The sequence below is a fragment of the Alosa pseudoharengus genome, unplaced genomic scaffold, assembly GCF_046254945.1.
Source record: "Alosa pseudoharengus isolate Yale_2024_CS ecotype anadromous, Long Island Sound unplaced genomic scaffold, YU_APseudo_1.1 YU_APseudo_1.1_scf_14, whole genome shotgun sequence".
Lineage (NCBI taxonomy): Eukaryota > Metazoa > Chordata > Actinopteri > Clupeiformes > Clupeidae > Alosa > Alosa pseudoharengus.
In genome coordinates this window covers 3,860,274-3,878,103 of record NW_027468609.1, presented here as the reverse complement: position 1 = coordinate 3,878,103, position 17,830 = coordinate 3,860,274, and the positions used below count along the sequence as shown (strand labels likewise).

The 17,830-nt window shown below is 43.2% G+C and overlaps 2 protein-coding genes across 2 annotated transcripts in view; one reads left to right on the top strand and one right to left on the bottom strand.

Annotated features, from left to right (window-relative positions):
* Positions 1–6,472: 6,472 nt before the first annotated feature.
* npffr1l1 (neuropeptide FF receptor 1 like 1) lies at positions 6,473–13,513 on the bottom strand. Its single transcript, XM_076283146.1, has 3 exons — positions 13,222–13,513; positions 12,874–12,973; positions 6,473–7,325 (listed from the first exon to the last, which is right to left on the bottom strand). Exons 1-3 carry the CDS (start codon positions 13,511–13,513, stop codon positions 6,473–6,475), a joined length of 1,245 nt encoding a protein of 414 aa, XP_076139261.1.
* Positions 13,514–14,691: 1,178 nt separating this feature from the next.
* LOC143123495 (anthrax toxin receptor 1-like) overlaps positions 14,692–17,830 on the top strand; it is a 62,420-nt gene continuing 59,281 nt past the window's right edge. The window contains exon 1 of the mRNA XM_076284948.1: positions 14,692–15,036. Coding sequence (XP_076141063.1) covers positions 14,882–15,036 — 155 coding nt within the window. The 5' untranslated portion in view covers positions 14,692–14,881. The remainder of the gene's footprint in view (positions 15,037–17,830) is intronic.

The following is a 17,830-nucleotide window of genomic DNA, read 5'->3' as shown; positions in this document are numbered from 1 at the left end:
GCTCTAAGATGCAGTGCCCAGGTTAATGGTGTGCTATGCACAATGTCCTGTGCATGTTTTAAGGTACTGTAGGATGTTCAAGAACAAATCTGCCAGAACTGATCAAAACTAATACTAGAGGAAATGTGTACATATTCATAATTATTACAGGAGATATCTGAAATTATGAATTCATTATTTGACATATAAGGGTTACATTTTCCCAATTTGAATGCATGAAGTATTGTCTGAAAACTATCACACAGCAAACCGTTTTTATTTTATTTGTGTTGATTTGCTTTTGATATGTGTACTTACCTTGAAATTAGAGGTATTTCCTATTTTTTTCATGATTTCGGCACATAGGGCTTTAAGGGTTAATATATGAAATTGCCCAAGGGATATCACTGGGCACCCTCCTAAATATTAAAGAGTCACCCCAAGTCAACAAGTTTGAGCAAAATTAAATGAATAAATAACTGACAAAACCAGGTCTGACTCCCGGACTATTACTGGTGTTATCTGAAATACAGAAATGCATTAATTGATATAGAAAAGGGTTAAATTGTCCAAATTTGAATGCATGACGGATTGTCTGAATAATTATTACACAGATCACTGTATTTTAGTACATTTTATTTGAGTTGATTTGCATTTGATATGAGTAGGCCTACTCATCTTGAAATTAGAGGTATTTTCTATTTTGTTTTTCATAATTTTGGCACATTGGGCTTTTTTCATATTTAAACATTACATTACAGAAAACTTGTAATACATGTTTTTTTTTTTTCATATTAATGTACGTTATCAACTGGGGAAGTTTCATAGTGATATCCGCTAGTTAAAGTTTTTACCCTATTCACCTGATGAGTCTCGCCTTATATTCAGCACATTGAACAAGAAAGGGCTAATATATGAAATTGCTCAAGTGATATTACTGGGCACCCTCCTAAATCTTAAAGGGACACCAGTTAACGTTTTCGTGTTAATTACGCATCTTCGTAAGTCGGTATATTGTTAAATGAGTCATTACAGGGCGCATGAAGACTCTCTCGCCCGCCCCTACTGCCTGTAGGAAGAATATCCCGCTTGCAAGTTCAGTGTATCGTACCCGCCGAGCGAAGCAGGATCAGTTTACATCCTGCATACAGCACAGAGGCAGGCTAAAGAAACGCTAGCGATTGTTGCAATTTCATGTGTATAATGGCAGAGCCAGCGAAGAAGCATCGAAAACCCTTGACGGAAGATGCAAAGAAAAGAAAAAAAGAGCTTCAGACCGAGCGAGTGGGAGTTTCATAGAGAAAAAGCATCAAGCTTGCCTGGTGTCCCTTTAAAGAGCTACCCCTAGTCTACAAGATTCTGCAAAAAAAAAAAACATGTCTGACCCCATGGCTGCTGGACTTGCATACAAATCACTCCGCCCAAATATTACATTACATTACATTTAGCAGACATTTTTGTCCAAAAACCACCACCACCCTGAAGTATCAGTGCTTTTCCTGAATGAGAACATAGTTCTAAGTTTGTATAAGTCACAACATGTAAATGGGAAAATGTTGGAGTTCTTTTGTCACGTGTGGGTGCTACAGGCCCACTAGTCTCAGACCCTCTCACATCTAAAGTCAAAGCGTTTTTTAAGTCACAGACTATGATTTTGCAACGACTAGGGATCTTGTAGGGTCTCTATTTACAATACTGCAACTAGATTCCTTTAAATGATTTCCCATCGTGCACTAGAACTCAAACAATAGCCTACTCATATCAAAGTCATATTTTCGTGTTTCTGCAGCATTGTTTCTAGCCTGGTTCTGCCCTCCTACGTACTTCCGCTCAATTTTCATTTTCCATCAGCTCCTATCTGCAATAGCCTACCTTCAAGGAACAGGACTCCACCATATGTTCTTTGTTTTGGTAAGGAGTGAGAATAGCAATGACTCGTGTTCTGGAGTCTATGGGTGTCTGTGAGCAGAAGGTGAACACCTTGCCAATGCAATAAAACCTGTTGTTCTCTCTTGCAGCCAGTGTAACCTATTTGAAGTAGCTAAACTATGTTTTTTTAAAGTTATTTTCATCCAGGCCTTTAAATGACTATTGATTCTCATGAGAGATGAATGCACACAAAATAGAATTGAATTTAATGCTTTAGTCTGCAGTTAACACGTTGCTTCTGAAGAGCCACAATTTTCATCAACAACAGCAGTTTAAACAAAGACACTCCAAGGTGCAGAGAGGAGCCAGTCAGAAACAAAAGCCAGATGAAAGGTAAAACAAACCTCTTTAAAGAATACCCTGCATTCCTTTCCCCATGGTAGGCCTAATCTCAGCACTTGCTATAGGCACTTGTTACCATGATCATAGTTAGTAGATAAAGTCACATAGAACAATGTAAGTTTAGAAAATAACACATTCCTTTGGCTTGATGCAACAATTAAACAACTTGCAGAGAACCACAAAGAAAAATACAGCACAGAGACATCACCTGAGCAGTTTAAGTCATTACAGAATGTCACATCCCATATAAGAAAAGAACATCTCAGAGACAACAATCAAATTAAAAGTGTGATTTCTATATGAACCAAATGAAGGAATTATTTCAAAAGGGTGACAAATTAGGCTTTGTTTGTAAATACAAAAAACAAAATAAATCCTCAGTTTCTCTCTCAAGAAGATGAGATGTGTAATGAGGCACACACTTTCACAAAGTACATTTAAGTAGTAGGCCTATATGTCAACAACATTCAAGGCTGTTATTGTGAGGGCAAGCGTGGGTGGCTTATGGTGGTTTTACAAAGTATTATAAGGTCCCAATCTCATTTTTGTCTCAAACTATTTATCCTAAGGAATTAGAATATATTTGAAATATCTGTGATGAAATCAACACATGATTGAAACAATAATGAGACCACATCTAAGTCTCTCCTGAGCTGAAGATCCATTTGTGAGAAAAAGAACAAAACTACTAGCACACACTACACAATCTCCCAAAAGTGACAAAATAACTCAAACGTTGTATTTACATGTTGTGACTAGTATAATTACAACATACGAATTTCAACAGCTATTTTCTAAGCATATACATGCTTGGAACTACATTTTCATTCAGGCGAAGCATTGCTACTGCATGCAAATCACTCCGCCCAAGTATTACATTACATTACATTTAGCAGACATTTTTGTCCAAAGTGAATTACATAATATGTAATTGACATATTATGTCAACTATATTACAAGGGATTACATTGTTCCGGGAGCAACTTGGGGTTAAGTGCCTTACTCAAGAGCACAATGGTGGAAGCCGGGAATTGAACCGACAACTTTCAGGCTACTGCATGCTAGCCCAGCTCCTTAACCAGACACTACCACCGCCCTGAAGTATCAGTGCTTTTCCTGAATGAGAACATAGTTCTACGTTTGTATAAGTCACAACATGTAAATGGGAAAATGTTGGAGTTCTTTTGTCACGTGTGGGTGCTACAGGCCCACTAGTCTCAGACCCTCTCACATCTAAAGGCAAGTCAAAGCGTTTTTTAAGTCACAGACTATGATTTTGCAACGACCAGGGATCTTGTAGGGTGTCTGAATTATTTCCCATCATGCACTAGAACTCAAACGATAGCCTACTCATATCAAAGTCATATTTTCGTGTTTCTGCAGCATTGTTTCTAGCCTGGTTCTGCCCTCCTACGTGCTTCCGCTCAGTTTTCATTTTTCTTCAGTACGCCGTCTGGGTTTACGGTATATTCGCGGGTTTTCTCCGGCCAATCTTTACCTGTCCAATCAGCGCACAGAGGGAGTGGCTGAGAATGATGACGTTGAGGTCGTGTGAAGACAAAACCAAAACTTAAGGAGCCCAGTAGCCAAAACACATTGGATTGCTTTAACACGATAGGAAAGACCTTGACCTTGACCTTGACTACAAACATTGATGATCCAGCTCAATGCTCCCACATGCAACTCAATAGTTTATGCACAAGAGCTTCGCTTGGTGAGAGACTCTGCACTCCATTTTAATTAGCTCCCTGGATGGGTTTTTTTCCGCCTTAATTTAATCCACTTCACAATGACTGTCTCCAGATGCAGATTATGTAAATAATCATATGGCTATACCTGATTTGAATGGGGCTGCACCTGTAATCATATGGCTATACCTGATTTGAATGGGGCTGCACCTGTAATCATTTGGCTATACCTAATTTGAATGGGGCTGCACCCATGGAAATGCTTGGCTTGGATACAAAGGAGCACAGCAGTTCCTTGGCAAGGAACATCAATAATTCTGGGATCAAAGGCATAGGCCTCACATAGGCATACTGTAAGCAAAGGCCTGAACAATCCCCTGAGGCGATCACTCACTGATGTCAGCTGATGCTTCTGAGGACTACTTTGATCCTACTACAGTAATCTCTGAGGCTACTACACTAATCTCTGCATGTTTCATGGTCTTTTTGTACCTCAAATTTATTTAATCAAAGAGTGAAGTTGGACCAGGGTTTACTGACCCAATGCTCAACCCTTCTTTTGTCCATTCAAACCAGGCAGTAGGCAGTAAACATGGAATATGCTGTGTTTGGGGCAATTCTGATAGGACTCTGCAGCCTTTGGCAAAGGCCCACTGTGCACTTCCCCTCTCCCCTCCACAGCTCTTCTGTGACTGATACGTCATGTGGAAAAGGGATAGGGCTTGACTACATAGGCTCACACACTACACACTTAAACCGCTGGCCACTTAAACCAACCATGTAAGATTTGCCAATTCCACGTTATACATTCAATGGACCCAATTGATCGTTTTTTGAACTTTCATTCTGCAACATTATGGTCACGTTAGTGTGACAGTCTGCTATTGAGGATTTCACCGTACATTGGGTCCCATAGGACTCCCTCTCTACATTGGGTCCCATAGGACTCCCTCTTTACATTGGGTCCCATAGGACTCCCTCTCTACATTGGGTCCCATAGGACTCTCCCTCTCTACATTGGGTCCCATAGGACTCCCTCTTTACATTGGGTCCCATAGGACTCTCCCTCTCTACATTGGGTCCCATAGGACTCCCTCTTTACATTGGGTCCCATAGGACTCTCCCTCTTTACATTGGGTCCCATAGGACTCCCTCTTTACATTGGGTCCCATAGGACTCCCTCTTTACATTGGGTCCCATAGGACTCCCTCTCTACCACTTTAACGCCACCCATGAGTCCACCCAAAGGGAGGTTTGGGAGCCTGAATAAATAAACATAGGGAACGTGGGTTTAGCATGTCTGGCTGAGATAGAAATTAGCGATACTATTATTATATCTGTTTATATTTCATGTAAGGTTTTAACTATGGGTACTGGTATGGAAAATAAGGAAAGTAGATGGTTTTGCAATGGCGTAATGACAGTAATTTTGCAGGTGCTTGCAAAGAGTCATTGCCGGGTACTTGCAAAGTACTGGGATCACCTCCATGCTGGGGTGTAGTTTAGTCAGCTCAGCCAGCTGTGCAGGCCACTGAGAACTGACATGTCAGAAGGAAAAAAAACAGAAGATAACTGTATGCAGCACCTTAGCATAAAGCTGGTTGTGCTGATTTTGAGTCCTCTCAAAATTACAAGCTGTCAGCCTTGTGTTCTGGTGTCCTCAGACACGACTGCTGGGCCTCAGAGGATGCACCACAGACGGCAGCTCAGCAGTCGAGTGCAGTAACGGCAGCTCAGCAGTCGAGTGCAGTAATGGCAGTTCAGGGATGGAGGGCAGTGGGAGGGGCATGAGGGAGTAGCACCACATGATTGGCCACCGTTAGGTCACATATCTTCTACTTAGAGAGAATGTATTCTGGGCATGTAAAAGAGGGACAATCTAAAGACCTATTTGTGTCCACGCAGACCATCAAAGGCCCCTTGCCAGGGCTTTTACACAGACGTAAAAGTAAAAGTAACTTTGCATTAATGTTTAAAGGAAAGCAGCATTTTCATTCATTTCTATTTCCTCCAGGTGATCTGTTTTCTCCAGGTGATCTGTTTTCTCCAAGTGTCTTGTTGTCTCAGGGTGTTATACTCTTTTTTTACAATATGTCATGATGTGTTGGGCCAGTTGTACCCAAACGTCTGCAAACAATTAAATCTTAACTTTATATCTAACTAATTAATTTACCTTACAGTCACCGTTTATAGATTATTGTTTTTTGTTATAATGATGATTTTCGTCTGCCAAAAACTATAACCAGCCTTTCCACCATCATGTTCCACATGTCAATCACTCAGATGGCTGATTCAAATTCAAAAACAGACATTTAAAATGAAAGTAAATAAAATAAACAAACAAATGAATAAATAAAACAGTTAATAAATAAATGATATAGTTCTCAAGGCCGTTAACCACAATCCTGAAATGCTGACCAAACTGTAAAGGGCTGCACGTCCACGTCACATTGATTCCCTTTTCACCCCCTCAGTGCTCATTTTTACATTTTCTCTGAAATCACTCCAGGAGGGAGTGACGCGTCTCAGTGCTGTCACTCCACCCACGCGCCCATCACGCGGTTGTTGAGCCCCAGCCTGTTGATCTCTTGCAGCTGGATGCCCTGGGGAGGGGCCCGGGTGGCATAGCGTCCATTCTTCCACGCGCACGTCACCGGTGGCGGCGGTGGCTGCTGTACGGGCGCAGGCGCGGGCGCCGAGTCCTCGTGCGACACCTTGTTGGGCGGCGGCATGACGAAGCGCAGGGAGTGCACGATCACGCCCAGCGTGGTGCAGGAGCGGCACGCCATGGCAGCCTGGAACCCGCGGCGGAAGTTCTCGTTGAAGAACCCGTAGATGATGGGGTTGATGCCGCTGTTGAAGAAGGCCAGCCAGTGCGCCACGGGGAAAAGGTAGTTGCTGAGGAAGTCGATCTGCTGCGGGTCCAAGTCCTGATAGTCCGCCAGCAGCCAGAGCGTCCACAGCGGCAGCCAGGACAGCATGAAGAGCAGCGCCACCACGATGAGCATCTTGATGACCTTGACGCGGCGTTGCGAGCGCATGTGCTGCGTGTCGGCCAGGCCCGTCTGCCGCAGCCTGGTGGAGAGCTTGGCGGCGATGCAGCCGTACATGGCGCTGATGAGCACCAGCGGCGCCAGGTACACGTGCACGAAGATGACGGTGGTGTAGACGCGGCGCATCTCTGGCCGCGGCCAGTCCTCGTAGCACACCAGCAGCGGGTAGGTGCGGTTGCCCTGCTCCACGTAGGCGTTGGCGTAGTGCTCCACGGTCAGCGTGGCGGCCGACGGGAAGATCACCGCGAAGGCCAGCAGCCAGATGAAGAGGACGGCGAACAGCGCGGTGACGGGACGCGTCCGGTGTCTGAAGGGGTACACGATACCGGTGAACCTGGAGAGAGAAAACATGGCTATGAAGGGGTACACGATACCGGTGAACCTGGAGAGAGAAAACATGGCTATGAAGGGGTACACGATACCGGTGAACCTGGAGAGAGAAAACACATGGTTATGAATGGGGTACACGATACCGGTGAACCTGGAGAAAGAAAACATGGTTATGAAGGGGTACACGATACCGGTGAACCTGGAGAGAGAAAACACATGGTTATGAATGGGGTACACGATACCGGTGAACCTGGAGAAAGAAAACATGGTTATGAAGGGGTACACGATACCGGTGAACCTGGAGAGAGAAAACACATGGTTATGTAAGCTGACACCCATGTGCAGATAAGTTTAGGTAAAGACCTTAATTATGCATTTGGCTGGCACTTTTATCCAAAGCGACTTACAAGACCAAAGGATCAAAGGCAGATACACTTCCCAAAACAGTGTGAAAAACAACCATAGCGAGAGCTAGCTGCTAGCCTGTATAAAAGTTCAGATCATACAGATTTAAATGAATAAATTCACTGTGCATTAGGTTAGTTCATGTTAAGAACATGTAATAGATTTCTTTTTTAAGAGAGAGGGAATCGGGTAAAAGCAAGTATTTCTCACTCTACATCTCTTACTATCTTGTCTTTTTGAAATACACCCTCTTTATAATCAGCTGCCCATTAGGCTACTACCATTCCTAACTGTTGTGGACTCTTTTCATTCTTCACGCCCAAATCAGCAGCCCTATACTGTATATCTGGATCTAAACAGTGTTTCAGAATATCACATAAACACAGTGTGTCTCTGCTGGAGTTGTTTTTGTAGCAGTGGGGGCAGGCCAGTCCTTTATTTGGTGACCAGAGGTGCAAATCATCTCCTTTGCTTTCTTTGGTTAGGCTATAGTCTGCAATTCACTTTAACTGTAGGGTATCACTGGAAGTGTATACTAAACGTTTACTCCCCCCCCCCCCCCCCCCACTGGTCATTTAACCTACCAGTCGGTACTTTTTGCCTGCATCAAATCGCGCATTCACATTGAGTGCGCATCTAACATGATTTCTAAGAGGCCTATAGACAGGCTAATTTCTGACATTACTACACTATAAATGCATTTATTTATGTTCTAATACATGTGAAAGAAATGAATGACACTGGCACTACGCACAAATTCATCATTTAACTAAAAGGGGACTGGGAGAGTGGTCTCTGTCAAGTCTCATGTTCGCTATTGTTGCGAGAAAACATCGGCCTACTATAGGCCTATTGAAAATACTCTGAAGTTCCCTTTGAGTTGGATCTGCTCCAAAAAAGAATGGGTTTTCTTTAGCCTATGCTACTTATATCCACCAAGTTTTTTGCGAAAATTGTAGTTTTTGCGATATTGTTGGGAGACATACCGCACCACAGTCTATGGTCAGCGGTGTCTATGGTGCAGTAAATGGAAGCTCTTGATAGAGCATGCATGCCACTAACGTATCACTCAAATTTACTTTAAATTACCCCTGAAAACATACCAAAACCACTTAATTTAAAATAAGTGGTCCTTAATTTGTTAAACAAGCCTTAAATGCCAATTTAAGGTGTGACCTCTTAATCTACATTTAAGGTGTCAAGTAAGGGGTTTCTTTTATTTGTTGTGATTAAGGGGGGTAATTAAGGTCAATTTAAGTATTATCTTAATTTAAGGTGTTAATTCAGGGATTTCTTGATTAAGGGGGGAAATTAAGAGGAAATCGAAAAAAAGTAAGGGGTAAATTCAGTAGGCTTTTCTCCTTAATCGACCCTTAAACATTTCTACTTAAAAACTACTTAATTAAAGAAGGGTTTTAAGGTAAAAAATAAGGCATTTATAGGGGGTGAAATTAAGGGGTTATGTTTCGTAGACAGTGTTTATGGAATACAATTCAACAGGTAGGCCTGATTGGTATTGCTGTTTACTGATAAACTGAAATGAGCACCAGTGGAGGACACGTATTAGCCTGATGCACCTGTATGATGCACCTGTCCTCATTCTGAAGCAGTGGCCACCTGTACAATGCACCTGTCCTCATTCTGAAGCAGTGGCCACCTGTACGATGCACCTGTCCTCATTCTGAAGCAGTGGCCACCTATACAATGCACCTGTCCTCATTCTGAAGCAGTGGCCACCTATACAATGCACCTGTCCTCATTCTGAAGCAGTGGCCACCTGTACAATGCACCTGTCCTCATTCTGAAGCAGTGGCCACCTGTACAATGCACCTGTCCTCATTCTGAAGCAGTGGCCACCTGTACGATGCACCTGTCCTCATTCTGAAGCAGTGGCCACCGGTACAATGCACCTGTCTTCATTCTGAAGCAGTGGCCACCTGTACGATGCACCTGTCCTCATTCTGAAGCAGTGGCCACCGGTACAATGCACCTGTCCTCATTCTGAAGCAGTGGCCACCTGTACGAAGCACCTGTCCTCATTCTGAAGCAGTGGCCACCTGTACAATGCACCTGTCCTCATTCTGAAGCAGTGGCCACCGGTACAAAATGAAGAGGAAACACTGCGGAAGAAAGTTAATGTTTTTAGAAGAAACTAGGCTACAACATCACGGCGAAGCAGCACTTTGTGATGTTTACTGAGTGCAATCTTAGGTAATGTCATGTATGAAAATTAGTATTGGCAGGCAATACAATACCCCCCCCCCCCACACACACACACACACACACACACATAAAGACAAAAATTGTTATGCTACAATAGCCCTACTTGCAGATGTAATCCCAAACTAATTTTAACTAGAATACATTCTGTATGTAATAGCCAACAGTCCATTGCGTAAAGTTAAGATCCGTTCATGTTGCTGAGGAGTCATTTAATGCCATACCACTTAGCTTAACACTTCTCTTCAGCAAGGACGTGGTTGATGGCAGTAGATGGTAGGAACTGATTTTTTTTTTGACCCCCCCCCCCTATAGTTGGCTCCATGGCAACAGTCTTAATGTATACACTCAAACTATCTTTGCCTTTATAACAACCTGAAGGCCACATGCCTTCACAAAGATCACCTCTAGGTGGTGCTATGGTGACACACATCTAGGGATCCCTACTGTCCAGAGAATGCTGTCCTTGTAAGAGTCTTGTCCAGTCTTGTTCTGTCTTCCCTGCCTGTACTTTGATTTCTACATTCTTTTGTGTCTAATTTGTTTACCTATAGTGCCATGTGCTCCAAGCCCATAAGCAAACCGTTAAAGTCCTACAGTCAGTCTCACAGCAGGGACATGAAATCAACCCCCAGTTAATCTGACCATGTACACTCTTAAAACCAATGTGTTGTCCCTATCTGGACACAGAGATGTGTTAAAAACAATGCAAGTTGTGTTTGTGTCATTTTGAACGTAAGTTGTCTTATTTTTAACACATATTGTGTAACAAATAAAAAAAATTAAACAACACAAACTGTTTTGCTCCTGTCTGGATACAAAGATGTGTTAAAAACAACGCAATTGATTTTTTTGAATTTCCCCATGGGGATCAATAAAGTATCTATCTATCTAGCAAGTTGTGTTGTTTTCAACACATTTGTTTTAAGAGTGTAGGCCTTTTGGATGCAGGTGGTAATTCTAATTTAACTGGCTCTAACTTAACTTTTAACTCTAAAATTTAACTGGCTACATTTGTAACACTCCAAAACTGCAGATGCACTTCCCACAACAGAGTACATGCGCCATCATCAGATAACAACAACCACACTACTAAACAACTCAGAGTGTGCCATCGTCAGATAACAACAACCACACTACTAAACAACTCAGAGTGTGCCATCGTCAGATAACAACAACCACACTACTAAACAACTCAGAGTGTGCCATCGTCAGATAACAACAACCACACTACTAAACAACTCAGAGTGTGCCATCGTCAGATAACAACAACCACACTACTAAACAACTCAGAGTGTGCCATCGTCAGATAACAACAACCACACTACTAAACAACTCAGAGTGTGCCATCGTCAGATAACAACAACCACACTACTAAACAACTCAGAGTGTGCCATCGTCAGATAACAACAACCACACTACTAAACAACTCAGAGTGTGCCATCGTCAGATAACTCAAAGGGCAATTGTTGGCCTAGTTAGGGAATCAGATTGATGAACGAAGAGTGGCCACTTCAATCCCCAAACTGCGGGAATAATGTGTGTGGGCAGTGATTGGCCAGAGCTCTCCACTTCCACCGCTGAGGTGAGGCACTGCTCTCCAGGCGCGGTAACACTGCTCCGAGTGTTTGTGAGTGCTCAATGTGTTCACCGCTCTGTGTGTGTGTGTGTGTGTGTTCACTAACCACGGATGGGTCAAATGTAGAGGAAGGATTTCTCTCGGAATGAATAATAGTATATATCTATCCATTTAATGTTTAAAAGCAATACCACGATCAAAAGTGACTTTCTAATAAAGAGAACAATCAAGATACAGTGTGACCAGGACATGTTAGTGCAGCAATCAGGACTACTCGCATAGAATCAGGACATGTTAGTGCAGCAATTAGGACTACTCGCATAGAATCGAAGTACAGTTCTAGTAGAGTTAAGGGAAGCAGAGGTACAGTTCTAGTAGAGTTAAGGGAAGCAGAAGTACAGTTCTAGTAGAGTTAAGGGAAGCAGAATGTTAAGGGAAGCAGAAGTACAGTTCTAATAGAGTTAAGGGAAGCAAGAGTACAGTTCTAGTAGAGTTAAGGGAAGCAAGAGTACAGTTCTAGTAGAGTTAAGGGAAGCAAGAGTACAGTTCTAGTAGAGTTAAGGGAAGCAAGAGTACAGTTCAAGTAGAGTTAAGGGAAGCAGAAGTACAGTTCTAGTAGAGTTAAGGGAAGCAGAAGTACAGTTCTAGTAGAGTTAAGGGAAGCAGAAGTACAGTTCTAGTAGAGTTAAGGGAAGCAGAAGTACAGTTCTAGTAGAGTTAAGGGAAGCAGAAGAGGGAGGGTCTCGTGGGAAGTGCTAAATGAAGCCTGTCTGTAGCACATGTAGGCCCATCTGTACAAGCCCGCATGTGATAATTGAAGCTACATAATGTATTTTGTCACGAATTATGACTTAAAACCCTTTCCTCTCAGAATTTGCATAACTGCATTTTAATGTTATTTGAGTCACATCTCTGGTGTCAGGCAACATTTCACACATTCATTTGCACAAAACTGTGGCACCTTTAATTCCAAAATTAATTAAAACTCTTCCTAAAGGTTCCAATGCAACCTCAGTGGCTTTTCAAAGACTTTTTGGTTTTTTAATTAAAGGATTGTTCAATTAAAACAGACAGGCTGTGCACCCCTTAATCATGGACATTACAAAGTGGTGAGGTTTTGATCTATTTATCTTGTTAACACACAATGTCTGCATATCATATGGACTGAAAAGTACATTACAATGCATACCATAGCTATATGTATGCAAACAACAGCCTGCTCAAAATACCTTTAGAAAACATGGACCTGTGACATTAGATGCATGCATTTTGTAATAGGCTGCAAGTAGTGTTTCTGTTGTCAGTGTGCAGTGCTTGTCGTGCTGAGATAAAATAAAATAAATCAAACCTGTCTACTGCTATAGCCACCAACGTGAACACAGAGGCTGAGACAGACATCCCCTGAACCAGATTACTCATGGTGCACGTCATCTGGTCAAATGGCCAACCTGCGTGTGGAAACGGACACTTAAACAGCAGCTTTGTCAGGGCACCACATCACAATACGGTTTTTTTCCTTACTTTTATCTTATTTGTTTCAGGCATTTCTAACATCTTTTAAGCATTTTTCATGTCTATTCATGTTAAGGACCTTGTATTACAGTTTGTATATGAAAGGCGCTTGATTGATGGATTTTACTCAAACTAAGTTCTTAAGGCGACAAATTGGTGACAGAGAAATTGGCCAAGTGCTCACCTGATATCAAGCTGTCAATCAATGTGGTAGGCACACAGAATACTCCTACGAGTAGATCGCTGATGGCCAAATTTAAAATGAACAGGTTTGTCACGGAGCGCATGTTGCGGTTGCGCAGTACGACAAAGCAGACGAGTCCGTTGCCGCCAACACATAGAAGAAGCACAACAACGTAGGACAGAATGTAACTTATGGCCATAGCAGTTGAGTGTCGATAATATGGCATGATGGTGCGGTTCTCCATCTCTGTGTCTGTGGTATTATTGAACGCAGATCCATCAAGTAAGGCCATTTTCTCCACATAGACCCTTTAGAAAATAAACGGAATTAATTGTTACCATACCCATACTTATATGTTTTATTATTATTATTATTATTATTATTATTATTTGTTTTATCTACAACAAACCATACTCAACAAACATTACATTCTCAGAGCAAAATTAAATTACATATTAAAAACATATCTGACAGTGTTTTTATCCTGCCCAGAACCATCTCAACTCCAAAATGTAATAGCAGTCATCCAGGGGCAGACATCCCGGGTTCAGAAAGTAAAAATCCTGCCAAACATTTGATCTAACCATTTAGTAAACCAGCTCATCCTAATTAGCAGCCAGGTAGATCAGATTAGTGATATCACATGTGTTAAGTGCGCAGGTAGAAATAATATATGGCAGGACTTTTACTTTCTGGACCCGGGATGTCCGCCTGCAGTCGTCTGACCAGATACATTGTATCTTACCTGTCTACGACGCCAACTCTATCTCAGAAATGCTGGTCACTAGCGCGAAACAGAGGCACTTGTGGCGCGTCCGCTTGTTGCGTGCGTTTCTCTACATTTCCCACATGCATCACGGGCGATTACAGGAGTAGCAAACTTGATGAGCCCTGGGAACTTCAACCGTGTGGTGCACTGTATCTGCAAATGCGCATGGGAAGAAATCCAGTGTATTTCTCTAAGCCAAAAGAACAACCGTATTGAGTACTAAGTTATTTATCTAGCATGCCAAATAGAGACGCTCATTCATTTCCTGTTTTCAAATCCAAACAAGTTTATCTAAATCCAGACTGGTGGAGCTAGAACAGGGAATGCCGAGGTTGGAAATGATTCAGTTGTATGTATCCGAAATCAATGGCGAGCGCAGCACGGAACAGGACGCCGCCAGAGAGACCATATCTGCTCTCGCGAAGATTCTCGTTTGCCACGAAGTGGCGGTAGCGCTCAAGAGGTACAGTAGCCAGAGTTTGTCTACGCTGTTCACTCTCTCTCTCTGTCACACTCAGTCATTCACTAACTCTCTCTCGCTCACTCCCTTTCACACACACACACTTATTCTGCCACCTCCCTCCTCATTGTGTATGCTAGATTTGGAGAGAGGGAGTTACTAGCAGCAGCAGACCAGCTGGGCTCGTGTGATGGGACAGTGTTCAGTGGGACCAGGCTTCCTAAGTGCCCCAAAGCAACCACTGCTGCATGCACACATCAACCCTACTCCAAACTAACACCTTGACAGGAAGAGGGGGGAAATCCCTTTCTCTTTCTTCTGTCTCTTGTTTCGGCTCCAGTTTTCTGGTGTACATCCAAAGCTAGAAGCTGTGCTTGTGCTCCTGCACTTGCTGTGTTTGTTTTCATTTTCCGCTGTGGCCGACTGGAAGGATGCCGTTGTTTTGGCTGGACAGGGTCAGCTGTGCGCTGGACCTGTGCGTCCTGGTGGCCGTGCTGGCGACGGGCTGCTCGGGTCAGTACTTGGAGCGCAGGGAGCCTGGCTCGTCCTGCTACGGGGGATTCGACCTCTTCTTCGTCCTGGACAAGTGAGTAACTCAAGCCTGCATGCCTCTTTTGACCAGTAGGACAGGTCAGGCTGAGCAGTGGAACGGTCCCTTTTGACTAGTAAGACAGGTCAGCGGAACGGTCCCTTTTGACTAGTGGGACAGGTCAGCGGAACGGTCCCTTTTGACTAGTGGGACAGGTCAGCGGAACGGTCCCTTTTGACTAGTGGGACAGGTCAGGCTGAGCAGCATTTAGGGGTCTGCTGATCTGGCGGAGGCTGTTAGAGCAGATAAGAGCACAAAGGACCAAATTGCTGCATGTCTCTGAAATGCTCTCTGTGCGTTGAGGTGTGCTGCTTTGCGTTGATTAAACGTTCCCAAGTAACCTGAGGGACATGGGTCGGTGCATGTGGCGCGGTCTCATTTTAAAACCCGAGAGACGGGTGTGTGTGTGAGCCATACAGACGTGAGGACGAGAAAAACAAACACAGAAACCAAAACATTTACTGCGCCAGTGTCTTCATGTGTTATGGTCTCTGGACACCACTTCTCTTCTCTTCCCTTCTCATGTCTTCCCTTCTCTTCTCTCCTCTCCTCTCCTCTTTTCTTCTCCTCTCTTCTCATCTCATCTCATCTCTTCTCTTCTCTCCTCTCCTCTCCTGCTCCTCTCTTCCCTTCTCTTCCCTTCTCTCCTCTCCTCTTCTCTTCCCTTCTTCTCTCCTCTTCTCACCTCTTCTCTCCTCTTCCCTTCTCTTCTCTTCTCTTCTCTTCTCTTCTCATCTCTTCTCTTCTCTTCTCTCCTCTCTTGTCCTCTCTTCTCTCCTCTCCTCTTCCCTTCTCTTCTCTCCTCTTTTCCTCTTCTCCTCTCCTCTCTTCTCCTCTTCCCTTCTATTCTCTTCCCTTCTTCTCTTCTCTTCTCTTCTCATCTCTTCTCTTGTGTGTGTCAGTCTTCATGTCATCCATTCCCTGTAACTTTACTCTGTTTTATTCCACTATTGTGTTTTATTGATTCTGTCTAGCCTATTGCACCATGGAGTGGTTGTTGTTGTGTGTTAGAGCAGAGGTTTGGGGCCTTATAAGGCAATATTTGCTTTTGACATTTATATATATTTGACCTATAAAGGGTGATGACATCTTCATGTCTACTCTGTACAACCAGAGCATTAAGGAGGCACCAAATTGTCCCACAAAAATAAAACACACAAACTGTGGTGAAAGGGTTTGTTAATTGCTCTTGTTTTTATTTGTCAGTGTGAAGCATATGGGAACACTTACCATAAAATGCCGCCCAGCTGTTAGAAAATGAAGCAGCGGTGTATTATGCAACACAAGTCGTCTCAATAACAACGAAGAGAATTCCTGTGATGATACAAGGACCATGCAATAGAATTCAATCGCTCTAATGTTGATCAAGCACAGTGATCCCACCGTGCAAAGGTCTACTCCGAGATATTATTTTCAAACCGGTCTTGTCGTCTCCACAGTTCTTATCCTGTGCAGAGGCCAGAATAGATTCTCTCACCATTGAGTAAGTGCTGTGTCACAGGGCTAAGTGCTGAGACGATAGCTCAAGGCAGTGTGTTCTATTATTTTCACCTACTTTTGTCAGTGTGTGTGTGTGTGTGTGTGTGGCTGTGTGACTGTGCATGCGTGTGTGTGTGTGTGTGTGTGTGTGTGGCTGTGCATGCGTGTTTGTGTGTGTGTGGCTGTGCATGCGTGTTTGTGTGTGTGTGTGTGTGTGTGTGTGGCTGTGCTTGCGTGTGTGTGTGTGTGTGTGTGTGTGTGTGTGTGTGTGTGTTTGTGGCTGTGCATGCGTGTTTGTGTGTGTGGCTGTGCTTGCGTGTGTGTGTGTGTGTGTGTGTGTCTGTCTGTGCGTGCACACAGCAGAACCCTTTTACCAGCAGCTCCAGATGTTCCAAAGCCGCAGATGCTGCTGGCTGCAGAGCCTGAACTGGGACTCATATCAGAGCAGAGAATGGACTAGAAATGAGACGGCAGAGAGAGGACAGACAGACAGACAGACAGACAGAGAAATGGGTAGAGAGACAGAGAGAGAGAGATGGACAGAGATAAATGGGTAGAGAAAGAGATGTTCATGTTATATGTTACTGTTTCCCTTAATGCTGTCAATGTTCTAATTGTTACTGTAACAATCATTATGCTGTTTTTGCTTGTGCTTTGGCAACACTGTACCTACAGTCATGCTAATAAAGCAACCTTGTATTAGAGACAGAGAGAGAGAGAGACGGACAGAGAGAAATGGCAGTGAAAGAGAAGGAGAAAGAGAGAAGGAGAGAGAGATAAAGATAAAAGGAAGGCATAAGAGAAAAAACGACTCTGTGATGAAGTTATTCAGGAACTTTACATCAGGAACTAGACTTTACATCAGGAACTAGACTTTACATCAGGAACTAGACTTTACATCAGGTTAGTCTATCACGGGAGAGGAACTAGACTTTACATCAGGTTAGTCTATCACAGGAGAGGAACTAGACTTTACATCAGGTTAGTCTATCACAGGAGAGGAACTAGACTTTACATCAGGAACTAGACTTTACATCAGGAACTAGACTTTACATCAGGAACTAGACTTTACATCAGGTTAGTCTATCACAGCAGAGGAACTAGACTTTACATCAGGTTAGTCTATCACAGCAGAGGAACTAGACTTTACATCAGGTTAGTCTATCACAGCAGAGGAACTAGACTTTACATCAGGTTAGTCTATCACAGGAGAGGAACTAGACTTTACATCAGGTTAGTCTATCACAGGAGAGGAACTAGACTTTACATCAGGTTAGTCTATCACAGGAGAGGGAATAACACACCAGACAGA

Coding starts and splice junctions, on each gene's coding strand:
- npffr1l1 (XM_076283146.1), bottom strand. CDS start 13,513: ATGGCCTTACTTGATGGATCTGCGTTCAATAATACCACAGACACAGAG. Junction 12,974..13,221: donor GATTGACAGCTTGATATCAG/GTGAGCACTTGG, acceptor TTCCACACGCAG/GTTGGCCATTTGACCAGATG. Junction 7,326..12,873: donor GTGGCTATAGCAGTAGACAG/GTTTGATTTATT, acceptor TTCTCTCTCCAG/GTTCACCGGTATCGTGTACC.